Genomic DNA, 22,001 nt, shown 5'->3' with positions numbered 1-22,001 from the left:
CCTGAGTAATTGTCATCGAGCTACACGGCGTGCGGAATTGAGCCAGCTGAAGAGCATCGTTACCTGCGGCATCGAGAGTGTGTATGTGTGTGAGGTTTCGCCATCGAGGGCGAAACCACGTGCGTGCGAATTCGCGATCCGCGACAAAAGGAACAAACAGACTTTCCCGCAGTGAGAATTGTTCTCTTCGTCTTCGTGCGTTTGCAAAATAAAGGTAAGCTGACCAGCTTAATCTCGCGACCGCGATTGCATGCGTGATAACTAATTTTCCGTACTCGAAGCGAAGCGTGCATGTAATAGCTCTGCGAACAAAGAGCGGCGAGCGATCCGACACTGTATGTTGTCGTCGTGCGAGCGCCTCCGTAAACATAAACACGCGGGCCAATTCTAGTGTAACATTCAGAGAGGACAATAAAGAGTTTTCTTTCGTGATATTAACCAGTACTTTCGACGTATTTATTCCGTATCGATTCCACTCCCGTAGATTTGTTGGTTGACTGACACCCGTTCCCTCTTGCTCTCCGACTTTCTTATTTGATATAGGTGATTGCGAGCGTATTTACGCGATCATCTTAATAAAAATAATTAAACGGTACCTATCCCGTTACAGTATTACAAATCTATTTCTATAATAACTTATTTGAGAGTTATATCTAATCTACGTTACATCTCTGGCTTCTGAGGTACGAGTTTCTGGACCAGTTAAACTGCAGGTAAATTATTTAATTGTTACTTTTTTACTCGGTACTTTAGATATGTTACCGCCCTGCTTTCGTTTGAGTCTCGCACCCGTGGAAAGCGCTTGCGCGTTGACCAAAAAGAGACAGTCACGTTTGAGTAAGTCTTATCAATTCACGACCGTTAAGTGAGACGTAGCAATTGGGGACTTCTCCGGGTATATCTTTTTTAACGAAAAGCAAGACTAGTCAAAAGTAATTTTTTTTTTACAAACATGGCTACGGGATCAGATTTGAGAGACAAACGAAATGAGGAAGCACTATTAGTTCTGAGAAACTGCATAGGAAAAGTAGATCCGAATTTTATAACCAGTAGAGAAACAACATTACTAGAATGTATAAAATTTCTCCACGCTCGTCAGGATTTAGATTTCGAAATAGAAGGCAAAAAACAACTAGAAAAATCAATAAAAATTTTAGAACATTATATAAATGAACAATTAATAAGGAATTCATGTCAAGATCCAATTTTAATACTCATTGTAGAAGAATTAACAAAACGCAATAAAAGTCCGAAAGAAATTTTAGAAGCTTGAATCGTACTGACAAAGTAGTACAATTTGAAAATAAATTTCAACCAATAATTGAGTCAACCGCGGAAATAACGGAATACGAGTCAAGAGAATATTTTCAATCTTTGACAAACTCGACAATTGACAATGATAACGAAGACGAAATAAATAAAACAAGAAACGAAATTCCTGTTATGAATCATAAAAACGTTAAATTTTAATACCAAAATATAATGAAAAAAGTCATAACGAGAAAAGTAGTAATTCGGAATACTTTACCAAACTCTACATGCAGATCATTTGCCAGCACAAGACCGATTTATCATTCAACTTCACAAAAGGTAACCCGTCCAGAACAAAATTCTACAATTAGGTCTATCAGTAATGTAGGTTTGAAAGATATCGTAGATTTCATTCCTAAATACGATAGATACTGTATTCCGCTACATGATTGGAAACTACTAGCCAAACGAAGCACCGAGCTTAAGTAAGAATACAAAGAAATTAGAAGTAATGAAAAGACTAGTATTCTTAAACTTGAATAGTAAGTCACCAACTTTCATTTTAGAAGATAAAAATCAAAATATCAGTCTTTCTATCATGCTAGATACTGGTGCTGGACCATCTCTACTGAAATGGTCTAAGAGACCAAACGAAGCATATCTGAATAAATTGAATATTTTAGAGTTGCGAGGTATTACATATAACAGTGTAGTAACATTAGGAAAAATAAATATTACAATAAAAGATTTAGAATTCGAATTTCATATGGTACCCGATGATTTACCTATTGAAGAAGACGGACTAATCGGCAGTGAATGTTTGCGTAAATTCAACGCTAAAATAGATTATAAAAATAATATTTTGAAAATCGCTGATAAAGTATTTTCTTTGTTGACAATCAATATGTAACATCGCAAGATGATAATAGTTATTCTAAATTAATAGCAAACTGCAAAACTTATGCTGGAGTAGTTAAAAATCAAGTAAAAATTTGGAATAATTTAGACCGATTGGTGAGAAGCGTTCCCCATAATAAGAAAAGCGATTAAAAATCAAAGATAGATTTTGAGCCAGATAAAAACTATGTCAGGAAAATTAGACAAAGCGGTTACAAAGGCAATCGTTCAAATAAAATTGGAGTAAAATTGCAAAAATTCGAAATTTGTAAATTGCCACACAAAAAATCTGAGATTCGTAATTCCGAAATTGGACTGGAAAAAGCTAACGAAGTTGACATTAGTGAAACTGAAATCTGTACATCCGAAATATGAAATTCGAATGTTGAAAATTGTAAAAAATCAGAAATTAGAAAAAACCAAAGTACGTACTCAGTTTGTAATTTAGTATTAGCCAACAAAGAATACGGGAGTAGACACCCAAGTTCCGCGACAGCTAATTCGTTATTTATTCAAAACAATATAACAAGTAGGGCTGAGCAAAGCCATAATGAAATCACTCTCCATAAAAATTTTGTAGATGATAAAATTCACCCCAAGAAATTCTCAATGACAGAAAATAAATTGAGTATACAGCCATATTATAAGTCGAAAATTAGAGAAAGTAGTAGCATAGATCACAAAACTGTAGATTGTTACGATAATACTGACGAAACTACCCTATTGGAAAGGGTTAATAAAGATATTAACGTATTAATTAATACGAATTCATATACAAGTAATAAACCATATTCCATGAGCAACTTTTTATCAGTAATTAATTCTGCAACCACCCTGCTTGAAACATTGGACGAAATCAGAGATAAAGAATACAATAAAGAATTACTAGAAGTGGCACAAATAGCCGAAAAATATAAAACTATTAGCCACCTTCAAAGGTCCAATAAACAACGAATAGTTTTACAACTTTTGGTCGCTGTAAAGTTTTTATTGAAGGGGAAGACACAAATACCTCCTACTATCAACGAACACGTGCCGATAGCCAAAATAAGTATGAATCAGAATACGGAAGATAGACGATGAAAATAAACATACCTTCCCGGCAATAAAAGATAAAAACATTAAAAACATCGATTTATTTGCATATTTTAATGCAAAGATACTTTTCTTTGAAAAACACGTAAGAAAAAAAGCTTACAAAAGTTATATTATGACGTGTTATTTCAACAGTGCCAGTTAGAAAAGAAAGTCATAATGAATGCACTAAATATCGCAACAATTAGTCCGTATTTATTAGCCTATTATTTGATGAACGGACCAGGCTACATGAGCCTACTCGCAGGTGAGGTCATTCACATAATTAAGTGCTTACCAGTAAATGTACGGACAAGAAACTCTACAGAGTGCTATGAAGAACTACCTGTAGAGCACGACGGTAGACCTATGTTTATGACACCTCGCACACACATATTGAAATTTTTCGGTACAAAAACAGCCTGTGAGGAGACAGTACCAGTAATGTTTAAGGTGGGGAGTGGATGGTTTGGAAAAAGCGCTAGAAAAATTAGCCGAATCCACATGGTTGAAATTATGGGGAAGATTTATGAGTTTTGGTTCGGTAAGCGCGGGCATTATTTCCGTAATTATGCTTTTTCGCGTGATTAAATTTATACTCGATACAATCATTCATGGATATGCACTCTATTCGCTTTTCGGATGGTCTATCAAAATAATAGGTGCAGCGTGGAATTCACTTACAAATATACTTGTCCATTTAGCTAGGACTCCTACTAAAGAACGGGAACAAGATAAAAATCAAAATAAAATCGAGCGAGGAACAGTGGTCAACACCAGTTATATAAACGCCCCTTCAAATTTCCCATCTACTCTAAGTTCTTCGGACGCACCAGCATTGAAAGCGAAAGTAATCGAATTTACCTTTAAACCCAATACACAACACCTAGGAAACAGATTAATAGATACTAGACTCTCTTCCGTGTTACAAGAGCCTTGCATTCGATCAATTCCTCCAAGGAATAAACGAGCTCGTTCAGATAGGGATGAATAAATAAAAAAATTGGTATTCAAATTATATTTGTCATCATGAATGATTCAGAAAAAATCGAAGTATTAAAAAATCTAATTTGTATAAAGACAAGATTAATATGTATGGCTCAAAGAAATAACGAATCAACTCATAAATTTGGAAAAAGAGCCATAAACTTATGAAAATCATACAAGATTGTAGGCCATTTAGTTCAGTTACAGTTAGATGAAGTAACAGACACTATAGAAGGAAGAGAACAATTAACAACGATGTGTTGTATTGAATACCTAAACAAAGTCATAAAAAGATATAAGTGTCAATACAAATTTTATAGTTCATTACAGCAGGCAGTTGCACACGCTGAACAAATTCGCAACAATCTAAATGAATTAGAAAATATTGCAAACGCAACAGATTTAGCAACTAATCAATATCAAAACATTCAAAGATCTTTTTTTTAATAACACAATGGATTTGATTCATTAGATAAAATTTGTAAAAGAGTATTATTTTAGAAAATTTATAATAACGATAATACATGACCTAACTCAAGCATGGATTGGCAGTAGTGTATTTAACGTTAATGGTCCTATAAGCTTGTAATAAAAAAAATATATATAATTTATTGAATAATAATTGTAATCTATATCGAATTGCAGTTTGCAGAACACATAAAAAAAACACAAACAAGATGAAAAAAGCAGCAATCTACCTGTATTTTCTTCTCGGATTTATGATAGTTAGGGGACGAGAAGAAAATCCCGTCGTACATCTGATTGAAGACAATCCAGGGATTGCGTTTCATAAAATTGAACGTATAGCCTTTACGCGTGAAAATTGGCGTTTACTTACAACTATTGACATGCAACACATTTTCACTTGGAACGAGGTACTTACTAATCAAGTAACTATTTTAAACAACATCTTCATACAAAATAATGTATCCAACATAGAAGCAATTTCGATTATACAGCATGTTATGGATCATTTGAGAGATATTAAACGTGTTGACGATTCCCTGAATCGTCTTGTCAACACTTTTTATGTTGACAAAATTAAGGGGGGGGGGGGGGAAGCTTTATCTTTTCAAAACAGTTACGCATTGAGTAACACAAAAAAAGTTATAGAAAGAGCAACTAACATGCGTATAAACAATCTATCTTATATTGTGGGCGATGAACCGAAAACTTATTACTTTAACAATGGCCTGCATGAACAAATTAGATCAGTAAACTCAAAAACTGACTGTATAAAAACATGTGTGCAACTGTTAAAACATAACCCGAACATAATAGACAAAAAACAAACCGCTAATTTCCACAAAACAATTTCAGTCATTAAAGAACTACAATATGAAAGTAAAGAAATTATGTTATTAATGGTTGAAATGTTTAAATGTAACAAATATTTATTAGCTATGCATACTTTACAAGCAGTAATATATGAAATCGAAAACACATCAGTTTTAAAATCTATTGTTAAACCTATGCACAGTTACATTTTATGATGTATAAAAAAATACTAATTGTAGAGATAGTACTATCGTTCATAGATGCCGAATACTTTGTCGTATACAAAATGATGTCTTTTCCAGTTTTTCAAAAATCTGAGACAAACAAGTCAATCGCTGCATACATTGAACCGCGGAATGATTACATTGTTGTATCAGAAACTAATAATTCATATTTCTTTATGAGTGAAACGGCCTTTGAATTATGTAACATCGTAAAATATTATAGAATATGTAGTGTCGAATTAATAGAAAATACCAAAGCATCTTGTGAGTTCAACTTGCTAATAAAGCCAAAAATCAAAACTTTATATGAGTGTAATGGTAAATTAAGTCCAGATGAAGATTATTTGTTAATCAAAACTGCTAGCAGTCATCTCTGGTTATTCTCCACGAGAGAATATGATTCATTAAAAATTAAATGCACTAACAAATTGATATCTATTTCGAAGCTTTCTTCTGGCATAATTGAACTCCCAAGGTCTTGTGGCATATGGGCCGACGGAAAAATATATAGAGGTGCGGCCGGCAATAAAGTAATAAAAATCTAATTATTCCGTCTTTTCGACTAACCCTTTTGAATATAGACCAGCGGTTAGACAGTACAACTAAAATTGAGATAAAACCGATCAGTACCCTAACAAGAAAAGTAGAATCAAAAACAATGAGCTTGTCAACTTGGAACTTTATTTCTATTAGCATTGCAATTTTATGTTTAATTATAATCTCTCTAATTATGTTAATTATATATCGCTATGTCAACAAAAAACAAAGTAGAAGAGGCATTACAGTAAACGAAACATATATACCAATGTCGAAATTAGATACCGGATTTAGATACGATTTTACAGGGCCACCGTTTTACGAGATACCCCGTATACCTTTTAAAAAGGTTCATGACTATGAAAATATGCTACCAACTCTATTAGAATCAACTCAGAATGAAGAACTAAAGGAAGACTCGTCAGAACAAATAAGAATTGAAAGATCAGAATCAATAAACATCAAATAATAAATAAGTATACCTGTTATTGAGAGAGTCAGCCGGCTAGTTGCAGTTTTAGCATTCATATGAAATATTTGGCTATGCGGGGGAACGTTATCCGTAGTATTAGGCCAGATGTGGGTAATAAAGCCTTTCTAGTGTGACTAGAGTAGGAAATGGATTGTAAAATGGTAATCATCCAAGAACATAAAAGTAGAAAGAGAGAAGTAGGGAATAAGAAAAAATCATTATTAAAACGAATGGAGTAAGAGGAAATTACTTAGTCTATAGAAAATAACAGAGCAAGCAATTAATATAATCCAGTGAAAAATGTACGTTCAGTGTGTTTCCATCAAACTTATAAGTGAAATAGGATTTTGCCACGGTTTTCTCTTCAACAAGGAAGGTGTTATGCAACGAGACCCTCTAGGACTGTTCGAAACGAGTGAAAACTACTGTAGGATACCCGAACCGTTCCATATTTATTGCTAGGGAACTTGCCACTGGTTGAACAAAACAGCAAATGAATACGGATACAATATGCGAACTTTCCAGCCAACCAACACATATGAATTAATCGGAGAATTACTATACTACTGTGGGCAAAAAGTAAGGTGAATTTGTTTGTAAAATGAAAAATCTTTATTTATTCTTCTACATCAATGTCATCCCCTTCGAAGTAATCCCCTCCCGATAAAATACACTTATGCCAACGTTTTTTCCAATCCTCGAAACATGCCAAATAGTCCCTTTCCGGTATAGCCATCAGCGCCTTCTTCGATTCAGCTCTTATCTCCTCAATCGACTCGAAACGCGTTCCCCGGAGTGGTCTCTTGAGTTTTGGGAATAGCCAGAAGTCACACGGAGCCAAATCAGGCGAATACGGTGGTTGCGGAACGATATGCGTCGAATTTTTGGCGAAATGGTCACGAAGAACGAGTGCAGTGTGAGATGGTGCATTATCGTGATGCAAAAACCAAGAGTTGTTGGCCCATAATTCTGGTCTTTTTAGACGAATTGCTTCACGCAAACGACGCATAACGCTCAAATAATATTCCTTATTAACAGTTTGGCCGGGTGGAAGGAATTCATAGTGCACCACACCACGAAAATCGAAGAAAACTGTCATCATGACCTTGATTTTTGAACGACTTTGACGTGCTCTTTTCGGTCTGGCCTCGCCTTTAGCACGATATTCGCTTGATTGGTCGGTTGTTTCAGGGTCGTAAGCATAAATCCAAGTCTCATCTCCCGTAATCATGCATTTGAGCTTGTCCTGATAGTCAGAAAGCATTGTTTCACACACATCAACGCGGCGACTTTTTTGCAAGAAATTGAGCGTTTTCGGTACCAAACGAGATTTGACTTTTCGTAGGCCCAAATGGTCTTTCAAAATTGTTTTCACAGATCCTTCTGATATTCCGATCATATCAGTAAGGTCTCTAACAGTCAACCGACGATTTTCGAGCACTAATTCCTTCACTTTATTGACGTGTTGGTCATCTGTTGACGTCGATGGTCGTCCGGAGCGCTCCAAGTCATCAACACGTTCTCGACCCTCTTTGAAGTCTTTGTACCACTTATAAACATTTTTCTGCGACATGGTAGAATCACCAAAGGCCTTCCGCAACATCCTCAACGTTTCCGCAGCCGAAATTTCATTCCGCAAACAAAATTTGATGGCACTTCTTTGCTCAATTAAATCAGACATTGTAAAAATCGAAACATGCACTCTTGGTCGTTTGGTAAACACAAGCGTAAATATATTACTGATAATGACATTGACATGAAATTTGTCCCAGATGTCATTCGCAGTCCTACCAACTCAAGAAAAAAAGAACTAGCCCGAAATGTTAAGCCCGCGAAGTTTAAATTGAAAATTCACCTTACTTTTTGCCCACAGTAGTATAATAACTCATCATAATTTCAAGAAATATGCAAGGAAAGTGTAACGAAGATGGGATATTCACTGATAGGTCCAGTAATACCAGGACTCATAGTGGTACAACAACAAGCCAGAGGCAAACGTTTTATATTAAGAACCAATAATGAGATATTTCAATATCCTGAATATCCTACAATACCAAAAGATAATTTATTCAAGAGCCAAAATTTACTGTCTCAAACCCTGAGTGAAAGTACTAATATCTTTATTCAGCATCTGTTTAAGATAGATTATGGTAGTCTTAATACAGATAACCGATTTACGTTTGGTTATTGTGCAGTGTATCAAGTACCGTTATTAGCAGTACGTGATTGTCGTTACTATACGGCGTTACATTTAAGTAAACAGTGTAAGGACGTGTTAATGCAAATTTTGGAGTGCTCCATTTGCAGAACATCGGTAGTCATTAGAAAATGATGAAGTAAGGTGCCGGTTCCATCAAGGAGGTAGTGAATTAATTCTGGCGTGGAGTAGGCAAGTAGACCAGCTATTTTTAGAAAACAGTAACTATTTGCTAAATCTTAGTGAATACATGTTTTTGGGGGCTATTTTTATATGAAAATAGAAATAAATAAATAAATTATTATTAGAGTGAATCTATACTGCAATTTTCCGGCACGGCTCCTCTAAAATCAGTTGACATAGAATACACTAAATTCGACACCTGGTGTTCGAATAAATTAAGTAGTGTCTAGCAGTAGGAAAGAAATAAAATTAGAGTTATATAGCTAGATTAGTGATTAAGCTCCCGGTTTGAAAGGTAGAATAAAATATGTAATAGCGTAGGTCTTCAATGCCCACAATTCGCTACTATTACCAAATTATTTAAGGGAAGGGCAAGGGAGGCGGTGTGTCGCTCCTAACAAAGCAAGAAAGAGAAGGTGTAGACTCAACGATTTTCACATACACAGCTTCATTAACTGACCGTTTATTATAACTGCACTACCTTGAGTGCCGACGAAAATACAAATTTACTTATTACTAATAATATACAAGACTTACACTAAACGAGATAGCCGGCACGTTAGCGCCATGTCACCTCATTAACCGTCTTAAACTAAAATTACATAATAAAAAGACGTTGCGCCGGCTCGTGAAAGCCTGGCGCCGCACACAAGCCGCGAAACAATGCCGAGGAAACAAAGAGAGAAAAGAGAGGAGAGAAAACTAAACCTGACCAATAAATGTGATGGCTGCTTGGCAGATGGGCTGTAGGTGAGTTGGCTGGCGTAAGATGCAGCCCAGTTTCGATGCTGTCACGGCTCTCACACCCTCTCGGATTCGCGGCAAGAATAATGGCAACTTCTCCTAATGCGGCCGATCTCTCGCGTACGTCGATCTATTCGCGAGTGCGTGCGAATCGGCTTCTCACGTCTTCCCCACCACTGTCCTCCTAATCGGCGGCACGCGGCTCTGCCACGCGCAACAAGTGCCGCGCGCCAAGCCTCACCGAACTACGTATATATTCTTCTCTCTCTGTCTCTCTTACTCTTGGTGCTTCTCTCCCATTTCGCTTGTTCGCTACTGCCTCCTCTCTCTCCCCTCTAGCCGCAATGCTGGAAAGAATAAAGGCAGGCATCAGACACGTAAAATAACGTGCGTCCGATGCCAGCTGTGCGCCTTCGCCTAGGATAGAGAGAGAGAGAGGCATACACACGGTGCAGGCTATGACCAGCCTACACCGTCACAAATAAAAGGGACTAACAAGGGAACCACCCCAACCCGACTTCAACGATTTGAATGATTTTGGGATATGTTGTAATACTTGAAAAAAAATTAGATACGTGTTTTTTTTATCGGCCCATAAGGGCTTTTAAAGGGTGAAATCCACCCTGAAAATCAAACCCTAAAATCAGTTTTTTAATATTTCTCAGCATCAAATGAATATTTTTCAGTAAACTCAACGTTAACAAATTTCTCATAAACAGGCGCTTTTAAGGACATAACATTTATACCGAAGGGTTGCAACCCACTTTTTAATAGGGATAAATACATTATTTTTTGTACTGTTTTACGACATGTAATATAGTACATCAGCTCGAGTGATTTAAAAATCGCACTGATAATGAGAAAATACCAAAATTAAATTGACGTGATTCCGAATTTAAAAAAAAAAATGTTTAAGGGGTGTTTCACCCCCTAGAAACCACCCCCGTCAAACTATCAGCAGGATAATCCACCTAACCCTGGGATAAACAAGTTTAGTCATTTGTTATTTCTTAATATAGTTTAATCCTATGCATGAGCGAGCTACCTCAACTAACCAACCTGCCTCTAACCCACCGAACCCCCACAAAATACCCTTACCGAACCACATGTAGGCTAACCCACCTAATCCTGAGAAAAGCAACTTTTGAATTTTGTTATCCCAGCTGTATAACATACCTCTTATCCATCTACCCCTAACCTATCTAACCCCCACCCTTTTATACCACCCTTACTGAAACACATGCGGGCTAACCTTATATAAATAGCGAAAAATAAATGCTTTTCTTGAATAACATTCATGTTGCATAACAATATGTCCCAAGTATTACAAATTTTATGTAATAATTATTATTTTGTTTTCATTATAAATACAAAAAAGATAAAAATAATTAATAACGGCTTATAAATATAAGATTTATAACGAGTTGAGTCTCGTTATGTCTCTCTCTTCCCTTAAGCCGATTATAATTTATTAATAACTTACGTATTTTTCTTATGTATTTTTCCTATCTAGCCGCAGCTCCTGATGCTGCAGGAGGTAAGTGGGAGGGCGCCGAGCAGAGAGAGAGAACCACGTGTATGCGTGAGTGCGTGGACGCACGAGTGTCGCGCATGTTTGCCTAATTGGTTGAGACGCGCCGCTGCCGAATAGCCAACGAGAGAGAGGGGGACCTCTTCCGCGTGCGAGGAACAATTAGCCCGCCTTTGCGAAGAACGCAAGCCTGGCCGTCATCGCGCGACCGATAGGTGCCCTGTGCTACGTGGACAGTTTTTTCATCGATAAGGACCGAGAGTGCAGTGTGTGCGCACTTGAGTGAAAGACCGAGGCACCAAGTGCATCCTGCGGTCTGCATGTGCATGCGTGCGTGCTGACAACTGTTGATCAGGCCGAGGGAGCTGCCTCATGATTGAATATCTACGTGTATCGGAAGCAAGCTCGAGGCTACTGCGAAGCCGACGTGTAAGTGCCTGCTCGATCATAAGTCTCTCTCTCGCTCGCTTCCTGCTTGTCTCTCTCACGGCTTATGTCACTTGTATGCTTTCACTATTACCTTCGTTTTAGTAAACGCTATTTCTGCTAACCACTGTGTCTTTCCTTTCGGCATTCTCCTCTCCCGCGCTATACATGCGCTGACTCGCGCTGTCTGCTACTACCTGACGTGCGACGCTCTCCCCGGGCCGAAGGCAAGGATGCCTTCAAGTGGCATGGATGAGCCACTAGGCTGAGTCCCGCGTGACCCCATAACGAGCTACCAACAAGCTGAGTAGCTACCTAGCAACACCCTCCTCGGGGAAGTCTAAATCCCCGTTACAGATTTGAGATTAAAATAAATTATAAATAATTTATTAAGAAAAATAAGAAAAATAACAAGTAATAATAGTTAAAAATTATTAATTTCAAAAGTGGAAGTTTAATATAGTTATTATTTCTTTTTTAATCATTTACAATTTGTCAATGAGAAAAGAAATTATAACAAATAATTGATTATATTAATAGTTATAAATAGTTATTATAGTCTCAATTCCTATACTTATAAACTGTTTACTTTTTTCAATTTTCACTTGTGGTTTAGTTTACTTTTTGTTGGTACTTTACTTTGCTGTACACTTTATCTTATTTACAATTTTGTCTTATCAATGGCTCGAAGAAGATAAGTTATATCAAATCGACGCCCCTTACGATAATAAGACATTCGATACATATTTCATTATTTATAGTAGTAGAAGAAAAGTCAAGTATTTAAAAAGTTAAAGTTTTTTTATAGTGCTGGATTTATAAATAAACTTATTTCTATATTTACATACAAATTTCCCGAACACGAAAATATAGTACATAACAAGAAGAAAAGTTTTTGTCTATTACGTAAGTATTTATGTCACTTATCATATATAATTTTATTCAAATATTTTGATTCGTAAACATGTGAAATGTAACTGTTAAAAACGTATGATCGAATTCTATCTATAGACTAGGTTTTCTTTTGTTTTTTGTAAAATTATTCAACTGCAAAAAAGAGTATTTATATCTTGATTTTGTTTTAGATTAAAACATGAAGATGAATCCTTTGAACGTAGTCAATTTATTATTAGCATATTTTCAAAGCTTACAAATATCAGATAGCGAGATTAATTTCAAAGAAATTAAATTGTCAGAAAAGTTGAAAGAAATATTAATAGGTGCCGTGTATGAGTTTAATGATATTGATATGATTGGTGAAGAGACGTTAGATTTTCATGAAGATTATAAAGATACTGATACTAAAATAATCGAAGTTGAAGTTCAACATCACTTTCCTGATCCTGATTTTGTACCAACAAATCAGTGCATAAGAAAAAATCATTACTAAAACGAATGGAGTAAGAGGAAATTACTTAATCTATAGAAAACAACAGAGCAAGCAATTAATATAATCCAGTGAAAAATGTACGTTCAGTGTGTTTCCATCAAACTCATAAGTGAAATAGGATTTTGCCACGGTTTTCTCTTTAACAAGGAAGGTGTTATGCAACGAGACCCTCTAGGACTGTTCGAAACGAGTGAAAACTACTGTAGGACACCCGAACCGTTCCATATTTATTGCTAGGGAACTTGCCACTGGTTGAACAAAACAGCAAATGAATACGGATACAATATACGAACTTTCCAGCCAACCAACACATATGAATGAATCGGAGAATTACTATATAATAACTCATCATAATTTCAAGAAATATGCAAGGAAAGTGTAACGAAGATGGGATATTCACTGATAGGTCCAGTAATACTAGGACTCATAGTGGCACAACAACAAGCCAGAGGCAAACGTTTTACATTAAGAACCAATAATGAGATATTTCAATATCCTGAATATCCTACAATACCAAAAGATAATTTATTCAAGAGCCAAAATTTACTGTCTCAAACCCTGAATGAAAGTACTAATATCTTTATTCAGCATCTATTTAAGATAGATTATGGTAGTCTTAATACAGATAACCGATTTACACAAATCAGTGAATCAGCGAACAAATTAGTGCACAAATGATGATGAAGAAATCACATTTGATTATAAACAAAGAGTCGTAGAATTTTGGAGGATCTGAAAAAACAAAACCTTAAAACTGGATACTGTACAACATAGATTCAAAAAAGTTTCATCTATAAGTCAACTTAAACGTTGGGCAAAAACAATTAATAAAAATGGAACTTACCGAGAAAAAATTGCGCAAATTTGCCAATACACGTTTGATAATTTAAAAGCCGCTATTGCAGCTGATACGATAGTGCATGATTGAAATATAGGGAAATGGGCATTGCAAGCTCAACAAATCATTCACAATGAAGATATAAGATTTAAGGCTTCTCAAAATTGGTTACTAAAATTTAAAAAAGCTCATAGAATAGTATCTAGAAAAATAAATAAATTTATCACCAAAAAAACATTAGAAAGTGAAGAAGAACTACAAACTAATGCTGATGCTTTTGTAGCTGATGTTAAATCATGTATACCAGAAATCGGCCTTGTAAACTTTTATAATTCAGATCAGAGTAGATTCCAATTAGAAATGCACTCGGGAAGAAAATTAGCAGTTAAAGGAGAAAAGTAGTTGTAATGTCTGGTACAGTCCGTTTCATCGACAACGCACAGTTATACAATTCAGCCAACTATATCAGCAACTTTTATCACCACTTTTTATAGTATTAAAAAAAAAATTGGTCAATTCGGTCCCATAGTGGAATCTTCATTAGTTAGACCAGAAAATGTGCATATGGAAGCATCTAAATCTGGAAAATTAACGACAAGTTAGTATATTTTTGTTTATTATAATGCAATGACATAAAAAAATTTTGACATTTTTTTTTAGATGATTTTAAAATTTGGTTGAAAGAAGTTTTTTACCCAAATGTTGGACCTCAATCTGTACTGTTACTCGACTCTTGGAGTGGACATTACGATGAGGCTGTAAGGGAAACGATGCCGATAAACAAAATTGTTAATATAAAAAAAATTCCTACAGGAACGACAGGAAACATCCAACGACTCGATGTTTTTGCTGGACTATGAAATGAATCTACATTTAAGAAATAATATCATAAAAATGCAGTCTCTTGTCTATAACCAGCTTTCATCACCAAGATATACAAATATTTTTAAATACGCTTGGTATAAAATCGGCTACATTGCTGAAAAATCAGCTAAAACAGATAACCCTGTAGTTTTGGAGATTTTTGCAATATACATTGCGAAGTAGAAGCATGTAAAAATGTTGCTATAATACGGTGTGGTTGGTGTAAAAGATCATTATGTTTTAAACACTTTTTCGATGATTATCATTTCTGTAAGGAATTCGTTGAATGATACATTTTAATTTACCAATAAATAAAAAAAAGAAATAGATGAAAATTATTATGAAAAATCAAAATACATGTAGTATCGCGTACGATGGCTCTTACGTAAATATATTTATGTATCTACATACGAATATAAATATATATGTATAGATCTATGAATGATAATTAGACCTCGTGTTATTCTCGTTTTTATTTTTAAGAGATATTTCTCGCCATTTTGGTACTATTAAAATCAAATCTATTAAACATATTTTTATTTGTCATAAATTATGTTTGAGCTACAGATATATTTAATCAAAAAAAAATGGGATGGCCCACGTACGGTGTAGAAATCAATTATTTTAAGAAAAAGCAACTGATAAACTCAATTCTTCCAAAGTTAGATCTATTTGGTTAGGTAAGGGTGGTTTATGGGGGTTGGGTGGGTTAGAGACAGGTTGGTTAGTTGAGGTAGCTCGCTCAGGCGTAGGATTAAATTATTTCAGGAAATAACAAACTACTTAACTCGTGTTTCCCAAGGTTATGAGGTTTAGCCTGCTTGTGTTTCAGTAAGGGTGGTATATAAGAGTGGGGGTTAGATAGGTTAGGGCTAGGTGGAAAAGAGGTATGTTATACAGCTGGGATAACTCGCTTATGGTGTAAAATTCAATTATTTCAAGAAATAACAAACGACTAAAGTTAATTTTCATAGGATTAGGTGGGTTAGCCTGCATGTGGTTCGGTAATGGTGGTTTATGGGGGTTCGGTAGGTTAGAGGCAGGTTGGTTAGTTGAGGTAGTTCTCTCATGCATAGGATTAAACTATTTTAAGAAATAACAAACGACTAAACTTGTTTATCCCAGGGTTAGGTGGATTAACCTGCTTATAGTTTGACGGGGGTGGTTTCTAGGGGGTGAAACACCCCTTAAATATATTTTTTTTTAAATCCGGAAAAACGTCAATTTAATTTTGCTATTTTCTCATTATCAGTGCGATTTTTAAATCACTCGAGCTGATTTACTATATTACATGTCGTAAAACAGTACAAAAAATAGTATATTTACCCATATTAAAAAGGGGGTTGCAACCCTTCGGTATAAATATTATGTCCTTAAAAGCGCCTGTTTATGAGAAATTTGTTAACGTTGAGTTTACTGAAAAATATTCATTTGATGCTGAGAAATATTAAAAAACTGATTTTAGGGTTTGATTTTCAGGGTGGATTTCACCCTTTAAAAGCCCTTATGGGCCGATAAAAAAAACACGTATCTAATTTTTTTTCAAGTATTACAACATATCCCAAAATCATTCAAATCGGTGAGGTCGGGTTGGGTTGGTTCCCTTGTTAGTTGCCAGTAAGACAGCATCAACTAGTTTTATGTCTGTGCCTCTATAAGCGATAGTATAACATGTTCGTGAATAAGGTCTTGTAAAAGTTGGAAGAGGTTTATGGAGAAAATCACGGATTCGTGATCACCTAAGAAGAAGTGATAAGTGATCTTTTAAACTTTTTCAACAGTCCGAAACCATAAGACAACGTGGTTTTACCGGAAATGTATCGACGAGGAATCATCTTGTGGTTAAACAGTTAGTGTATGTGTGTCGTTCACACTTTTCCGCTTTGAGGGTGGCGCAGCGTAATCAAACATTACCACCCCTCTCTCTGGGCGCCAATAGGTTGGCATAGCCCACTGTCTTTCACTCCTTCGCTTTCAAACATTATTGGAGATCCGGAAGTCAAATTTGCTGCGACATCCCTGACGCACTCAGCGAGTCGGAACCTTTTTAATCTAAGGCGGCGACCTCCTCGAAAGGAGTACCGATCTTTTCACGGTTCGACGCTCAAGGAGAGCGGAACTAAAGGCTTGACCCTCGGTTTGGGCGCGACGGGACTCTAGTTGCCCCAACGTCTACTGCGTCGGAAGCACGCAGCGTACAAATCTTACGAGATTTGCTTGACCTGGTACCACTACCCCGCAGAGGCCAACCCAAATTGGGATGTCAGAAGAGAGACTCAGCCAGGACAGCCAGAGGAAGATTCCTAAGACAATCAACCAACTAAGCCTCCCCTCCTGGGCTCGCGTTCAAAATACATCCCACCCTGCGTTCCTATATTAAGGGATTTCTCCCACGACTCACAGGTCCATCGCTTCGACGTGCCGGGGCATGTCTTCCCATTGCGTTTCGGTCATCCCTGCTCACGCTGGTGGGTATCCGTCATTCGAAAGGTTGTGTTCTGATTTTGCCCGAGTCTCGGATTTCGCTTTCCATGGAAGGCTTTTATGACTCGCTGATATTGATCTTTGCTCTTTCGATTAATTTTCTAACTTGGGTCAGGGGCGGGGTCTCGCCTAGCCGACAAGGCGACTCCCCAGGCAGTTTTCAATATTCGTGCCAGTCATGCCACTCATTCAAATCAATTTCCGAGATCCAGGCTCAAATCAGATATTTTAGCGTTCGAGATTAGCGTTCAAATTGTGTTTTTCACACAAAGGTGTCGGGCCTTACTCCCGGAGCTCGAGGCAAAGAACTTTGGGTGGCTGCTATGACCACGGCCACGACTCTTTACCCACAATAGTGGCACCTACCGATTGCCAGTCGATAGGGAGTAATTTCTTATCTACCCGAATTAGATTCGGATTGCCGGGACCATTGGTCCTCTGCAACCAGCTCCCGAAGCGGTCTCCCGTCCTCTAAGAGGGCGCGTGGTACCACAATCCCAAGAGATTTCCCCTCAAGTGATTCCCGGATTTTGGCTTTTCTGGGCTTGAGTTGTGCTCTTGGGGTACGGTAGACTCCACGTTGAATGTTTGGGCGTTTATGAGCCGCACCTCACCACGTGCTGTCATGGTCCGTGTTGTTTGTCGTTTAGCCTATTGGCCATTTGCCCTAAGGGCGAGCGTTGTGTGTTTTGCCTACTGTTTCTTTACAGAAACAGCGTTTTCAGCCCCACCACGTGAAGGTACACACATCCGCACATGTGATTGCAAGTCTTCGTTCAAATACACATTGCATTCACTTTGGGTCGACTAGCATTAGTTGCTTGTCGAGGGAAATCGGTGACGCATTTTATACTTCAGCATTTGCATTTGCTCATGCCCGTACAGGTAAGAGAAATTTACGACATCCTCTGCCAAAACAACAAAGTGTTTGTTTGAGAAGTCTCCACTCTCTGTTGAGGAAGACAACTACTGTCCGCCGCTTTGACAAAAGATTTTTGCACAAGGTGACCTGGCCAGCCTCGCGGCTGGCCATATGGTGCACTATGTGCATCATCCATGTTTTTGCTAAGCGGATTATAATCGAGCTTCCTGAGAGCGTCGTGATCGCAACCGCCCCTGTGGTTAAACAGTGAGGCAGGGAAAATGGGGCGACCATTTCAGGCGGGTAACCCTACAAATCAAGCCCAAGTCTGAAGGCAGATTTGTTATGAGAGCTGCTAAGACTATCGAAAGGCATCGGACGATTGCGCTCGTATGATGGGATACGACCTAATCCTACCTATAGTACCCGGACCAGATATAACGAACGAGCAGCTTCGAATCATCATGAAAAGGTGGCAGTTAAGGTACGAAAATGATCAGTTACAATATGTAGAGTATGTTCCTCGACCACCGGATAAATGTACGAGAGAAGATATGCAAGTATGGATAGACTATCTTGAAGCATATTTTCATAGAGAAAGGATAGAACGCGGAAGAACATACGCCGAATTGTACATTTGCCTTATGGAGGTACAGGTTTTACGGACCTATTAACCTTTGATAACTGTGCGCAGTGCTCTCGGCCTCTACCTGTGTGGCGTTTTTGTAAGCTGTGCATTTGAAAATACTTAAGCCACGGACCAAAAAATATTTTCCTCATCTGTTGGGAGTGCTTGTCAACTGCCCATCAGAATGCCCTTCAACCTGGAGGTATACCGTATGGTACGGTGTACCGTATATGTAAACCTGGCACCATAGAGGAAGAAATACTTTTAAGAAGATTAAATGTCGTGTGGAGTGGTGGTTTCTTGCCTTTTGAAAATTAGAAACTTTATGTTAAGTAGTGCTTCGAAATGTTTCTCTTTTAAACATATATATGTGTAAAATTACTTTGTGTTTAGTACGTAGTGTTTATTGTAACTTCGTTAAGTGCAAGGTATAAGTATAATATTTTGATGTACGAAAATTCAAATAGACAGGTGCACCTTGCGAGCGCCCTGCGTCGCTAGTCTTCAGAGACGGGCGTGTTACGTCGAGGACGAGTCAGACTATTTTATAGCGGTAAAATTTGAATTTTTTATGAAAGGGAAGTTCCCGTAATTAAAAGTAATAGTCATTTAATAGCTGACTTTAATCTCAGTGACGCACTTACCTCTGCTGGCATTAACCCTTTATTGATTAGTTTTTCTGTATTTTGTGCTATAAAAGATTACGCAAGACAATTGTAACACACATTCTGTATTCCACTCTGTGACACTACGCACCTTCTGTAATTTGATCAATAAATATTACAAATCTATTTCTATTATAACTTATTTGAGAGTTATACCTAATCTACGTTACATCTCTGGCTTCTGAGGTACGAGTTTCTGGACCTGTTTCACTGCGGGTAAATTATTTAATTATTACTTTTTCACTCGGTACTTCAGATACGTTGCCGCCCTGCTTTCGTTTGAGTTTCGCATCCGTGATAAAGCGCTTACGCGTTGACTGAGAAGAGACAGTCGCGTTTGAGTAATTCTTGTCAATTCGCGGTCGTTACGTGAGACGTAACATTTGCATGAATAGGATTCGCTTTCCCATTTTTGTTTCTGATTATATTGCTTTTTTTCGTAACATCTAGAATTTCAAAAGATCCTAGGTTATTTTTATCTAATTTTCCTGATTTTGGTTTTTTAATTAACTAGAATTTTTCTCCTTTGTTAAAATCGATTGGATTTATGAAACGATTATGATATTTTCAATTTTTTTAGTGAATATTAAATTTGTTCTGTAACGGGACTTTTGCCTGAGATATTTCAAACAAAAGCAGAAGCAAACATCAGTTATTATTCGCGGATGAAAATTATATGTAGTGGGCGTTATCGCTATGCTATACAATCTTATGCTCCTACATAGGCCCATCCAAGGTCCAGCTGCTTCTTAATTGTGACCTGACACCTCTTTCCTTCGATCTTGGAGTGCGTGCCCTCATCTAGAGGAGAATTGCGACGTCGCCTAGCTCTGCAGAAGATTCACGCACGTGGGCTGCATCTGGTAGTGCAGAACATCGTTGCGCGAGGCATCATCGTTAGAATAGAGACCGAGCTGTATAGTACACGTGAAGCCCTTCTATTCGTGCGTCTGCGTGAACGCAAATTGTATAAATCGTCGGCGTATCTAGAGATCTAAAACCAGCATTGTAAGTACCGGCTAGATGGTTTACTCTCTCTCTCTCTACCCATTTACTCGACGTGCTCTCTCCCTCCTTCCGACCACTTTTGTCAATTTTTTTGATTAATGATATTGTTCACCGTAAGCATTCTAATTTAATCGTATCCCACCGATTTCTTCGAACGTCCCGCCTTTTCGCGCCGACGACCGCTCTTTAATCTTCGACTTTCGCGTTCTTTAGTCAACACTACGAATCTGCGCTGATTCGGCTGTCCTATCACCGGCGTGACGAGTACCGGACCTGGGAGGACGGACAATCCAGGAAGCTTCAGACTTCGTTTGGACATTCCCCATTTATTGTTTCTTTTTTATATTTACGGAGTAAACCGGGCTAAATCCCCGTTATAAATGGAAGTTATTACAATATCCTTTAAAACGCACTTCGGTTTTTCTTTGATACGATAATTTCGGACTAAGATACAAATCTTTCAAATTTGCCTGATTTTGGTGTAAGTATGGCAAAAGTGTTTAATGGGCAGTGTATATGTCGAACTATATTACAAATTTATTTACTTTAATTTAAGAAACATATGTTTCCATCATACTAAAATTTTGAAATAAACAATATTATAGATAAATATATTTTTTCCGCTCTTCAAAAAAGTATTTCACGCATACATTTAACAGCACAGAATGCCATCTTTCTCCTGTGACGGGGAGAATTTCGAGGACTTAATGCGTTGTAATTAATTTAATCCTCCAATAATAATTTATGATCTTTTTCAGTGGATTCCAGATATTTCAGTAACATACTCACGGTACTTGACACTGATTTATTCTTAGAGTCTGAAAAAAGGGTAGGAAACATAACAATTGACGAAGATACGTCTAAGGTAGCACTTGTTTTATATACATCTGGTAGCACCGGAACACCAAAAGGTGAGTGTATTCAAATTTCCCATAAATTTAATTATGATACTATTTTAGTGCAATCACATTCTCATGATATATACGAGGGTGGTTCGGTAAGTACTTAGCCTACAAAAGAAAAACGAAAATTTTGGAAAAGTGGCATTTTAGTTTTCAACATAGTCTCCTTTTAGTTCGATATACTTGGCCCAGCGATGTTTCAACTTCTTTAACCCGTCTAAAACACACGTTTCCTCGAGGTCTGAAAAGTAGGCTTCCGTGGCAGCGATTACCTCCTCATTCGACTCAAATTTCTGCCCGGCGAGTGACTTTTTCAAGTTTGGAAAAAAAAAGTCGCACGGGGCTAAATCTGGAGAATACGGTGGATGGGGCAGCAGTTCGTAGCCTAATTCGACCAATTTGGCCATGGCGACGGCGGAGGTGTGAGCCGGTGCGTTGTCATGATGGAAGAGCACTTTTTTCTTCGCCAATGGGGCCGTTTTTTGTGCAATTCGACGTCGAATCGACCCAATAATTCGGCATAGTACAGCCATGTGACCGTTCTGCCCCTCTCTAGGTA

General features: G+C 37.3%; 1 protein-coding gene across 1 annotated transcript in view; it reads left to right on the top strand.

The window, feature by feature from the left end:
* The window catches only part of LOC131675463 (beta-alanyl-bioamine nonribosomal peptide synthetase ebony), a 964,295-nt gene that overhangs the window by 271,301 nt on the left and 670,993 nt on the right, over positions 1-22,001 (top strand). Inside the window, exon 5 of the mRNA XM_058954451.1 lies at positions 21,299-21,451. Coding sequence (XP_058810434.1) covers positions 21,299-21,451 — 153 coding nt within the window. The remainder of the gene's footprint in view (positions 1-21,298; positions 21,452-22,001) is intronic.

This window comes from Phymastichus coffea, unplaced genomic scaffold (genome assembly GCF_024137745.1).
Source record: "Phymastichus coffea isolate CEN01 unplaced genomic scaffold, Cenicafe_Pcof_1.1 PCOF00001, whole genome shotgun sequence".
Classification (NCBI taxonomy): Eukaryota; Metazoa; Arthropoda; class Insecta; order Hymenoptera; family Eulophidae; genus Phymastichus; species Phymastichus coffea.
This window is presented reverse-complemented; position numbering and strand designations above follow the sequence as displayed.